This window comes from Embiotoca jacksoni, unplaced genomic scaffold, assembly GCF_022577435.1.
Source record: "Embiotoca jacksoni isolate LCO1_2020_lvr unplaced genomic scaffold, fEmbJac1.0.p SCAF_4, whole genome shotgun sequence".
Taxonomy (NCBI): domain Eukaryota; kingdom Metazoa; phylum Chordata; class Actinopteri; family Embiotocidae; genus Embiotoca; species Embiotoca jacksoni.
The window spans coordinates 11,695,051-11,708,382 of record NW_027185392.1 but is presented as its reverse complement, the minus strand read 5'-3'; the positions used below and the strand labels follow the sequence as shown (position 1 = coordinate 11,708,382).

General features: G+C 41.4%; 1 protein-coding gene across 1 annotated transcript; it reads left to right on the top strand.

Moving 5' to 3' along the window:
* Window positions 1-226: 226 nt before the first annotated feature.
* On the top strand, window positions 227-12,089 carry LOC138209439 (uncharacterized protein C4orf54-like). The gene is made up of 2 exons (XM_069168027.1): window positions 227-4,611; window positions 7,772-12,089. Exon 1 carries the CDS (start codon window positions 277-279, stop codon window positions 4,585-4,587), a length of 4,311 nt encoding a protein of 1,436 aa, XP_069024128.1. The 5' UTR covers window positions 227-276; the 3' UTR covers window positions 4,588-4,611; window positions 7,772-12,089.
* The last annotated feature ends 1,243 nt before the right edge of the window (window positions 12,090-13,332 follow it).

Genomic DNA, 13,332 nt, shown 5'->3' with positions numbered 1-13,332 from the left:
CTAACTTTTTGAATGTTGGTTTCAGAAGACTACATTGTCCAAAGTTACACAAAGCCTGGTTGTAAAATAAAATAGCTGCTGAAGCCTGAGAGTCACATCAGAGGGACCATCATGGGATCTTCCTCGGGACTCCCCCATCTCCCTCTCCCTCCCTCACTCCCTCCCTCTCTCACCCTCCTCGCTCTCCGTCCTCCGTCCCTTTAGCCTGCAGAGTTTTCCGCCCTGTGTAAGGACAACATCGTAAACGAGGACCACCTGACGGTAAGACCGGACTAAATGGAAGCAGCAGAGAAAACTCTCACTTACCGAGATGACACCGGACTTCACAGGAAGCTGCTCACAGATGACAAGCATAAGGACGGAAAGGACCACGCTACTGAGGCGAACAGAGGCGAGTCCAACTATGTGGATCTGGACATGAAACCTGACGGCCCAAAAACGGTGAAAGTGACTTTTACTGGGGAGGGAAACCAGCTGTCTGTAATCAAATGCGACAGTAAAAAGCAGGTGGAGCATGACAGGGAGAGTGAAATCATTTCAGATGAGTTTATTGAGGATCAGCCACAGGACACGCTGGACACCTTCCCCCCGCCTATATCGGTTGAGCCCCTATCGGAAATTTTGACCAAACTTCCCAACATTGATCAGGACTCGGAGAATGAGAAGGAGCGCCAGGCCGAGCTCGACCAGAGTGACTGCAGCGAACATGGGTGCAGTGAGAGCGACGAGCTCCACTACACGGACATGTATCTGAACAGCAAGACGGAGTCTGACGACGGCGCCAGCGCGGTGCTGTCCGACCACTGCGGCTCCGACACCGTGGAGGACGAGTCCCACTATATCACAACGCACGAAATCCAGTTGACCGAGCTCGACCACGACGTAGATTACGACCTGGGGCGTGGGACGTGTTGGGATTTTGAAGACAACAACCTGGTCTACTCCTTTGTGGATTACGCCTCTTTTGAAAGCGATGACACCCAGGAGGGGACTTTGATACTGGAAGGCAGGAGCCAGGCGAAAGTGCAGTCTAATCTTGGTGGAGCAGTTGTCAGCACTGAGCAGGAGGAGAGTGATCTTTGTGACTCGGACAAATGTGCCAGCTCAGATGAAAGTGTGTGCAAGAACCACAGCGGAGACCCTAATACAGGAAAAATCCACTTATCAATAAAAACATCATCCAGGGCAGTGAACGACCCTGTCGGTGTCTTTGACAGCACCTGTGGCTACACAAAACACTTTGGAGACAGGAGCCATTTCTCCTTTGTGAGCTCTGGCGCCAGAGCGGGGCCCCTGTGCGATAGAGCCCAATATTTCATCCCTGCTCCGGGCCGTCAGCACCTTGCAACCAAACTAAGACGGAAAGATATTAATGAGTATTCCAGCGGAGCGTCCAGCTCCATCAGTGAACTGGACGACGCTGATAAAGAGGTGCGTAATTTAACCGCCAAGTCTTTTCGGAGCTTGGCATGTCCATACTTCGATGCCATTAATCTTAGCACCTCCAGTGAATCATCCGTGTCGGAATATGGGCTAAATAAATGGTCGGCTTATGTGGACTGGAATTATGGAAACATATCGCGGGGAAGAGAACGCAGCGTTATTGCGCACAAGACTTCCAGCGCAACACTGGAAATGAATAAGACTGTGGACAGTAAGAGGCATGGTAAGTCTATTACCGGCCTTAAAGCTCCACAGACCAAAATGTATGCCCTAAACAAGAAAACAACTTCGCAGCAAGCAACATCTTCTAGTAAAAACATCCAACTGAAGGATCCTGTTCAGCCGGCGAAGCGAGAAGTCACTTTGAATTTCCGTTGTAATGTTGAATCACACGAAGGAAGAAAGGTTCCTAAATGCTCCAAGAAGGCACGATCCAATGAGGTTACCGGGACGGTGCTGGCCAGGTCAGGGTGTGAGATGCAATATAATCATACAGATGGCATGGAAGACACACACAAGAGGGCAATTTTTGCATCAAGTCTTTTGAAAAATGTGATTTCAAAAAAGATGCAGTTTGAACAGGAGCGCAAAATGGAGAGGGGGGAGATCTGTGATACATACCCAGCAGCCTCCCCCTGTTTTCAGTTGAAAGATCAAGACAGGATGAAAGAGAGGAGTCAAGGAAGAGGCTTGCAAAGGCAAACGTCAGAATCAGGCTCAGCCTTCACTGTTAATTCTGCTGATGATCAACGCTTGGAGGGCGACAGTTCCTGTGGCCCTGCAGAGGAGACGAAAGGCAACAGAGCACCAGACGATTCAGAAAAGGGACAAGATGAGCCTCAAAAAGCGGCACTCATCCACAGTCAAAGTAGTGCATTTAATTCACTAAAAGAAGATGAGCCAGAACCTACAAAAGAGGCTGAACCTACATCTGTGAGTGACACACAGACAACAGCAAAAGAAGGATTAGACACCAGCAGCATGCTAACAAAACTTATATTTGTTCCAAGCTGCCAGCTACTTCCAAAGGAAGATTTAACCAGACCCACTCCTGTCACAGTTGCAGCTGCTGGCTCACAGACATGCGAGTTAAAAACAGGCAAAGACGACAACAAGAGGGGAGGCAAACCACCTGAGATAAAGATATGCCTGAGAAGTGTGAAAGAAAATAAGGGCTGTACACTGAATATCGCCAACCTGTTAACCCCAAAAATAAGTTACAATGTCAACACATTCAGGGCAGCAGATGATACAAAATGCCACGTTTTGTCTACAGCAGATAAGGTTCCAAACTTCACCGTTAGAGACATAAGAGACACCAAATGCAAGTTTCAAACACCGATATATCATGTCAGGGATGTGCGTAAATTGGTCAAAAGCTCATATCGTTTTGTTTCTCTGGATAACAGTAATAGTAAATGTTCCACAGCAGCTGATAAACTGGAGGAAAAGGTCAAAATGGAGCCAGTTCAACAATTATTGCCATCTCCTATTGTGATTAAATGCAACTCTGTTAAAACAAATGTAAAATCACAGAAACAAGCTGAGGCAGGCACCAAATCTGAAACAACCCAAAGTGAAAATACACCCTCACATTGCACAAATAACAGGGTGCCACTTGTCATAACCAAGCAGGGATATCCTGAACAATCAGAGATTCAACTAAATCCTGAAACCAAACCAGCAAAACAGAGGCAGGATAAGATCACAGGTGAGGCCGCTGACAGGAGAAATGAGCCTACGTTACCAAAACAGGATGCACTGGAGAAACTAAAAGCTGCAGTCAAAACAATGGAGCAACTTTATGTTTTTGATAGAAACGAATGGAAGCGTAAAACTCAAGCTTCACACCCTGTCACAGACAGCCACGTGTTGTCACTTATAGCCCGTGAGGAGCAGGGAGCAGAGGAGCCGGATTCAACGAGCACTGACAGGATTTCTCAGTCTTTAGTAAACACCACAGAAACAGGGAAACCACCAGCAGATAAGAGAGCTTTGAATATCATACATGTTCCATGTAACAACGACACCTTCAAAACACAATCACAGCAAAGTAAAACATTTACTAACAAAAGCATCCTTCATTTTGGCAATAAGACCTGTGTCAGCGTTAATTCAAATCGTAACCCACAGAGCTCGGCGCCGCAGACATCATTGACTGTGAAAAGCTCAAAGACGCCGGCAGCTCCACTGTCGGTGAAAATAGAGCCGGGGAAACATGGCCAGGTGGAGCAGGGAAAGGTCAAAGTCAGTCCCACTAATCCCACTGTCACACAGGGTAGCTCAGACTCTGAGAACTATTTAACCATACCAGGGTTGGGGTACACGAATGAAATCAAAGTGGTGAATCGAGAGCCTGTTTTGCAGGAGGGCAGTTCAAACATTAGTAAAGCCAACGCAGGTGACAGTAAGGGAACCGAGCAGAAAAGGTCCCCGTTAATCATGGAGTATCCAGCCGCAACCATCTACCATCACTCGGCAACCGGGCTTCAAAAACAACAGCAGGTGTTGTGTTTCTCTCCCTCTGTACCAACTGCGTCACCCACACCGTCCACTGGAGAGACAGTTCCGCAAACCCAGCGCAAGATGCTTTTGGACCCCACAACCGGACATTATTACTTGGTGGACACCCCCATCCAGGCCACCACCAAGAGACTGTTTGACCCTGAGACGGGCCAGTATGTGGATGTACCCATGCCTCACTCGCCTGTGGCACCCATCACCCCCGTCACCACCGTGCCTGTGTCTTTGTCCCCCCTGGCACTCAGCCCAGGAGCGTTCGCCCCCACCTACATGATCTACCCAGGCTTCATCCCCTCACCCACTTTAGCAGCCCAGGCAGTTTTGCCACAGTCCCCCTGTCACTCTGAGGATGCAGGTGGAGAAATTGTCAAAAAGGCCAGGAGTCCTCGGCTGGAAAGTAACACGTCAGGTGCAGAGAGTGCGTATTACAGTGCAACAGGAGAAGCTGCGCAGGGGTCACTGCAGCTACCTGTGAGTTTGGGACATGTGACCACCAGAGGAAGTGCAGCCAGCTCTGACAGAAAGCCAGTTATCAGCATCACGACGCAACAAGGTCCAAGAATCATCGCTCCTCCCTCCTTTGACGGAACAACAATGAGTTTTGTAGTGGAGCATCGGTGACCAAGACGACCTCTCGTTTAACATGTAAGTTCGCTTCACGAGTTCATTTAGTGGCAGTTTCTGTGTAAGGATACCCTCCTCTTCTTTACCGGAGGAAGTACTGTCCTCTTTAATCCTTCTCCTCTTCTTTTCTGATCTGAGTGAATGAAAATGGGTCCTCATTCATTCGTTGTTCACCATTTGAATATAGGGAAGCAGATAAAATATGTTCTAGTTCATGGCCAATTTAGCTGCACAAACACTGTTGTTTATAAGTCATTGTAATGGGAGTTTGCAGGTCAGTTTAGTTCACATAATCAGAAACCATAAAGGTTGGAAAGAGTAATGTGTATATTCATCTAAATGGTATTCAATTTAAAGTAGGCTTATTTTTGAATGTATTTCTCAAGAAATGTTAAACTTGCTAAACTTAATGAGGTAACAATAAAGTTGAGTAAAAAAATGGCTTAATTCATTCAATTGAGAAAGTAATTTGGTTGCATACGTTCATGAAAGCATGACACCTGACAACAGCATTTGGACTGTATTCTATTATCATACACTTTAAAGGTCAGACCAATCTCATTTAAATCATTTTACAATCAGATATGTCAAACTTTCTCTCTTTCAAGTTTCTCAAATGGGAGGATTTACAGGTTTTCTTTGTTGTGTCTGATAGTAAACAGAATATTTTCAGGATATTTTCTAGTGTTGGTTGGACAACATGAGAAATGTATTGATGTCACTCTGTAGTTGAATTCAGTACAAATATGTAATTTCAGATAAATTTAAGGATTACATTTTTTTTTTTAATTTTTGTATGCATGGAGTTGAAGCAATGCTGTTTTTTGTTTTTAGTTCATGAATGTGGACGACATTACAACTTCTTCATAAGTCTTGGCATTGTGACGTCTACCAGTGTATACATGGGAAGGCTACTCAGTTACAGCAGTGAGAGTACTATTGTAAGTCGCTTTTAAGGAAACAAATAATCCAGAGTTGCATATTCTACATGTGGCCTCATTTTGCAGCAGCGAGCATCACATTCAGAGTCATGGCGACCTGTGTGGAAGTACTCATGAGTTTTTGCATCATTTTTGTCCGGGAAATGTCGCTGGTGCAGAAGTCCATCTTGGCCAGTCTGGCGGTGGCATGTCAGTGTTAATAGACATGCAGTAGCTTCATGACAGGTAACCTGACTCCTCTGAGCTCAGCTGGACTTGCTATGAGATTGGATTTTCAGTCGCAGCCCAGAGCTTTTCTCTGCATTACACATCGTCGGACTATTTTGATGGTGTGAGACGAGTTTGTTTACACGGCTTATTCTCAGGGTTGGTACGTATCATAGAAAACTATTTCAATTAGTGACACCTTACATCACGTTATTCTTAATCAGTGATAAATGCTTTAATGCCTCAGATACCATTATAGTTCATTAATGTGTTCGTTCCTTGTAAATGACATCTCATGTAACCTGAACAAGTTGGAATAATAGTTCTTTCATTTTTAATGGTCAGTCAGATATATATTCACTTGAAAAAGATCAGCTAAAACGATTAAATTCCTATTGTAAAAGGATAATCAGAATATGCAGTTTAAAAGTTTTCCAAAATCCCAAATTATTTTTTGGAAAGACTGTGTACAATATAGGGCACCGGGAAAACAAAATAACACTGAAGTTTAGGCAAAATTCTGTGAAAGAAAACAGTATTTTCCCACTTATCCCGACGAATGTCTATCCACACACAGTTTATATGTGCAGGTTTCTAAGATCTTCAAATGCTGAACACAATAATGAAAGTTTATAGTTTTCACAACTTAATTCATGTTTACAGATTTTGCAATTTTTCTCTGAATTCTTTTAAAACAAGTGGAGTTTTATAATTTGTTTCAAACAAATAATTAATTTTTATTCACAACAAAGGTAAACTAATCATATTACAATTTATATTACGTCAGAAGCTAAAGTCTCACCAAGCACAAGCTCTGAAAAAATACATTATTATTGTTTTAAATTCAACTGGACATTCTCGGCATGACTCCACTGATGTGAAATTCCACCATTTTTCATTATAACTGATTATAAAAATGTTCCTGCTTTGATAAATATTATTAAAATATGCACCATAATCAAATACATATACCTTTGTATTAAAAATAAAGGCATATTAAATAGAACAGAACTGAATAAGATCAAAGTGCACTGGAAAAAATAAACATATCAAAGAGGGTGGCCCTGTGTGAAGAATTACTAAAAGTGGCTTCACCATGTTTGCTTCTCGCTGTTGACAAAAGCTTATAATTTGCAACCAGCAAAAGTTTCTTAAGCATCTACAGGACAACACTGCAATAATCCAACCTACAGAGGTATTAATGACTTTCTCACAAATACAGACATAAATGCAATAAAATAAACAGATATCTCTTGTTACATGCTGAAGCCCCCCATAAAAGTAAAGGAAATTCATTCTCCCTTTCTGATTCACTAACATATTCACACTTACAACTAGCCAGTTCATTCTCAGCTAATGTGTCAGAGCAATAATACAACTGCATGAGCATGAGGGATACTTGTCAGCTGGGTGCGTGGCAGGCAGGGGCCTAGCATGGGGTTGAGTAGTGGTGTGAAGGGAACACTGTGTGTGTGTGTGTGTGTGTGTGTGTGTGTGTGTGTGTGTGTGTGCGCGCGCGCGCGCGTGTAGCCGGTGGAGGAGTGTTTGGGGCGTAGGGACATGGGGGGGGGGCATGGCTGGGATAGTGATGCAGGAGGAAAAGGTCAGGCAATGTAAAGTATTTGTTGTGCTGATGCAGGGAGAGGACAGCTGCTCAGAGAGATCAGATGCTGCTGCAGCTCCAGCTTGGAAGCGAGTCTGCAGGACTGAGAAGGGGTCAACTTTTTATAGCCCCCTCCCCTCTGCTTATTCCTAAATGGGGAGAAGGAGGTGGAGTGCAATGCCAACCTCCATAACTTCTATGTAAACAAATGAAGTAGCGTGCCCCCGGTCATGATTTGGTTGAATCCAGTCAGCTGGTTCAGGACCAGGATCCCTGCAGACTGTAAAGTCCATGCATTCAGTGGCTTATAACAACAAGTTCTATCATAAACTAGACAAAAACGGAGTGACATTTCTCTAAAATCTCACCTTGTGTTCATTGCCTCCTTCTGAGTTTAACACCCATGTGTTATCTTCTTTGTCACCCCTAGATATCCCTGCTGAAGAACCTGCCTTCGCTCACTGTAGGTGCAGTTTTCACCCCTTCACTACACCTCTGATCTGCTCCCAGGACAACTTCCACCACCATCCCCTGCCCCCACTCTGTTGTGTTGTTTGTCCTTGCAGCAGACATTACTGTATGCATTGCAGCACTTTGTAGAGTTAACATATTCAGCCACACTCTCTGGCTGATGTCCTGATATGAATCTGCTTTTAAATTATTTCCATTCAGCTGCTGTCTAGAGCTCTGATCTCTGTCTAAATGCTGTTTGCGCCCTGCAGCACGTCTATTCAAAAGGAAACAAGACAGGTCTTCTGGTACAGTTCAGTTTCATTCACTATTGGCCAAGCCACTATTTTGACAATATGACTTTAATGCAGTTAAAGCAAGACTATGTAACTTTTGAAAACAAAATTACAATTGTGCTTTTAAAAATAGAAGGTTGAGTTTATAAGAAATACATTTTACTTTAAGTCAGTATACTGAGAAGGTTTGTTTCTAGAGCATCTGTCCAGTATGACCATCAATACAAAAGTCTTGTTGCTGACATTATGACACCACATATGGAACTATTAATATTGTGTTTTGGATATCACAGATTTCAACAGTAGACGAGGACACGTTTGTTGTCTCCAGGGTGTGGTCCCATTGCTCTCATTCTCAGTATTGATGTGTCTAGGGAGCTCGAAACATCACAGTGACTCAGCCTTGAAGACTGTTTATCCCAGAGGCCAAATGCAGCACTGCAATAAAACAAATCCTTTGCAATTCAGAAGAATTTCTCCTGTACCCTCTGGAAAGCAGACTTTTTCTCAGCCTGCTTGGGAAAGCTTTTGTCTTGTTGATGGAAAGGAGGCTTTATTCTCTGATCCACCCAGCTGGTGGAACAGTGGACCAGCTGTTTAATTTTGCAGAAATCCTGGAGGGATCATGACATTGTCCATCCAGGCTCAAGGTTTTGTGGACTTGGAAAAAGCTTATGACGGATATTTGGGTGCTGTGGGGCCTTGGGGCCATTATTATGAGCCATTCATTCATTAGGGAACCAGAGAGCAGGATCCACATCCTCAACAAGAAGTCAAACATTTTCTCAGTGGACATCAGGCTCAGCAAGGGTTTTGCTTTGCCACCAATTCAGTGATTTTCACAAACAGAATTTCTAGCCATAGCCGAGGTGTATGCAGGTGTGTGGTTCTCTGAGCACTGCATTTGAGCTTTTTGTGGATAAAGTGGTTCTCCTGTCTTCATCGAGCTGTGACTTCAATCTTATTTTCAACCCTCACCGTCAGTCATTCGCTTTGGTTGATGACTGAAAGAATAAGATAATATCTGGAATTAGCCAAAATGAGTTTTCGGGTGGTAAGAAAAGCGGTTTGGAAAGAGCTTGGAAAAGAACTGCTGCTTTTCATGTTGAGAAGTCAGCTGAGATAGTTCGGACATCTGATTTCTCTGAGTTTTTCGAGACAGACCCAACTGAAAGGACACCACGGGGTAGACCCAGAATACCCTACCGGGACCTAAACCAGTCTCGCATCAAAATGTGTAATAGCTATGTTGGTCCACCATTTCACAATAACACCTCTAAAATTGTGAGATGTCCATATTCTTCTTGGCTTGCTCTTTTTTATTGGCCTGTGTCCACACGAGTCTGTCCAACGAGACCCGCTGGTGTCTCAGACATGAGCACAAGGTGCGTTAGGTTTATTCACCAAAACCCCTTTGTAAATTTAGGAAAAGAATGTGGTTAGGTTTAAGAAACGATGTGATGGACTGGTGGATAATGTTGATATTGTCTTTAAAGCAAGTGACTCCAACTATCTTACGTAAAATAAAGGGAACTTCAATGTGCGAAAAGTCCTGTCATTGGTGCTTGGGGCCACAGGAGTCGCTGTTCAGCAAAAGTTACATAGTCTTGATTTAAATTTCACAATAAGGTATAAATTTACAGGAAATACATCCGATGTTCAGGGACCATTTGTCTGCATGGAATTTTAAAAAAATCTCCACAGATTAACGCATAATGTTGAATTTTTTTCTATCACAGTTCAGTCAGAAGAGGAATTAAGATTATTACATTTGAAATTATAATATTTTTTAAAATGCCCTAATTGAATACTAGTAAAATAATATGTACCTGACATTGCTATGTATCGTATTACTACTCTCCAGAAACAGTGTTCAACATTTGCAGTAACATTTCCATGTTTGTTTTAGCAGACAAAGTTTGTGTAACTTCTGTGTCATGACTCCCAAAATGCTGCTAATACCTATACAACTAGTATGCTGTATGAAGTGATGTATGTTTATATTTTAATAGCACGCTCCTGGTATGTTACAGTGACAGGAGAAACACACTATGTGTGTTGCTCAGATGAAACAGAGCTGGGACTCTGGTTCAACGGTTTTACTTAGGTCACTACGTAGTGTGTTGAGCCTAATGAGTCAGAGCCAGCTCAGACATTTAGAGGATAACTTCCTCTATTTGTGTGGGTTCAGTTTACACTTTTGTGTAATGAGATGGGAGTTGATGCGTGTGCGTCTGAATGTGTGTGTGGCTGTGAGTTATGTATGGCATTTGAACATTCTGTGAGTACAACGAGGAGTTATGTTACTTCACTGAAGACAGGAGCGTACAGACTGTACATGCAGTCGCTTCATCTTTACACTTCACACACAGCAATGTCAGTTTCTCGCATTAGTGTAAACTAGTTTTCATTCAAATGAGAACAAATTAGTGACATCCAGACTAGAATTAAAGATCGTTTTCATGTCTTCTTTACAGTGAAGTTCTGAGGTTATTTTCTTGTTTCCGTCCTGTTTCCATTTGAATATGCAGCAGGGCTTCATGTGTCATTGTGCTTGACTTGAGTTATACCAGCATCCATGTAGGAATACTCCAAACTGTAGATTGCTATTAAAGCATGTTTCAAAATTCAACACAAATTAATGGTATTTGGAGCTGCTGGTCAGTCTTTGTACCTTCATGTAAAATACATATTGTTTTATCTCTGGGACAACACACTTTATATAAATTGCCCAATGAGCTGATTTCATTTTAAGTGATGTGAATTCATGCAGTGATTTGGAAGATTTGTTGTTGACTTTGATCATGATTTGCTTTTTAGAGCAATTTGATGTTCCAACATTTAATGCATTTGAAGATGCACTGTGACTTAAAATTTTAATTTTAAATTAATAACACTTTCTTATAAGTAGCATTTTTATTGTTATTCAAAACTAATTAACCCCAGAGTAAGTTAGCAGTGCTAATAAAATGTTATACTATTAAATATTGATTTATTCAAAATGTATACAATCTGTTGTATGGAAATCATTTTTAAGAAATAAAAAAAGCCAAAGGTTTGTCAACAAATAAATAAATAAATACCAAAGCAACTTCTGATAGTATGAAAAAGTCCAAATTGAGAGATGCTGCCTCTTGCCATAGAGTTTGAAAAGCAAATTGTCCAAAGTAATTAACACATATTTCTCTATTTTTTATGATTTATTTGAGCTCATATATATCATTTTCAAGCCGTGAAATCAAAATACATAAGAAATGTTATAATTTGTAAGCTCCAGTAAACCAGCTATTCTAATGTAGATATTAACATAAATCTTATTATTGAAAAAAACACATGCATTTTATTAGCATCCTCTATGACCTTTTATCTGTGAATAATGATGTACTTAATGCACTTGGATTGTCTCTATTGTGTCACCAACAATGACAGCAGGGAATGGCTGTAAACACATGGTGATAGTGGTACTATGTGGACTTGTTCATTTTAAAATTAAATCCTTTTTAATTGTTTCTGTTGAATTCTGCCCAAAGTTGCACTCTAACATAGATCATATAATTTCTTTTAAAACATTCTTCAAGGTATCCTTCAAGAAAAATAGCTGATTTTGAGGTTAAATGAGGGAGAGTGACTGCATCAGTGCTTGATTTTGTATAAAATAAGAGAGATGAGGGGAAGTGAGGGTGAGATGGTTTGAGAAAGGTGCATACAGAGTGCATATAAAGTATGTGAATGTTTAAAGAGAAGGGGAACACGATTGAATGACATGTCCTAATGGCTATAAAGTCATATGGTGGTACTGTGTACAGTCTGTTCGATGTCAACTGTGTTGCGTGGATGCCCCAGTAAAAGGCAGAGGTCGGGATGACAGCGGTGAGATACCTTGAAAGAAGAAGTGGGTGCTGTGTTTGCACTTACAAGCTTGAAAGTGTGGAATATGATGAATGAGTGTAATGTAGACTGACAAGCCTACATATGTTTGCAATAAATTCGAAATACAAGCTACTGAACATGTTTCTGTCCATTTGAATCTGTTTAATGTCTCAATCTGTATTAATGAAATATGTTTTGCTGCTGTCCTCAAAAAATGTGGGTCTTTTATTAAGGAAATGAAATAGTAAATATGTAATCAAACCACAGTATTTGTTTGTTAGAGCAATCATCATGGCACATTATGAATAAATATATAGATATTATGTTCTTTTAGCCAGCTCCTGGAGCAGGATAAAAAAATAAAATGTACTTTCTAATTAGGCACTATTTACAAGGGATTCTTAATCAGCAGCTATATAAATGTTTAATTTCAGATTTATTAATGCTTCAAGCCATTAAAAAGGCTTAGGATGCCAAAATATTTGTGACATCCATTTGACTGGTCAAACTATCAATAACTGGTGAACTCAATTGCGAATCTGAGTTCTGGAAACCCCAAATAACCCCAAAAATAAATGATTTATATAACGTATCATATAGAAGGCCATTATAGTTTCAAAATACAAACCATTTTCAAATCCCATTGTACTAGAATGTGATATAGCAAAAAAAATTTAATAGTAATTCTTAATCTATTTACCACTAGAAAATAAACAACATGCAGTATTGTTGAAATGCTCTTCACTAAAGTGTGTCCAGTCATTCACTCTGTGCATACACAGCATGTCTTTGATTTGATTTTGAGTATTTGATAGATAGTTTCTGAACAAATCTTATTCCCTTCTGTCTGCCTGACCTAATTATTGTGGGTGCCTGCAGGTCCAGGTCTGATTAAATTTCACCACTAAAAACCTAAAAAAAAAACGTGTGAAAGGCAATCGAATAGATTTATGCCAACAGAAGTACACATTTGGCATCTGCCAGCGTGCAAGATTATCTTTCTGGTGACACTGAAACATCACCCGGCAAGGCTTAAGTTTAACCTGACAGTTTGCAGCTCTGTTTACTTGGTTGCCATGGATGCAGCGAGACTGGCAGACACTGGTTTGCCCCCAGCTGCTCTCCGTGGTTTCCAAATAATCTACATTAAGGCCCAGTTGTTGTGTTTGGATGCCAGTAGGGGCTCTTATGTCACAGTTGTGACACCGGAAAAGTCAAGATTTATTGCCTCACCTGGATTACTAAGTGTGGGTTACATTTACGTCAATAAAGTACATTTTGTCTGCATAGACCACCACAAAATATCAGTTCAAATGAGGCCCATGGGTTTCCTTGAACTTTTTCTGCTAAAATGCATGCTAAGCCTATACAGCAT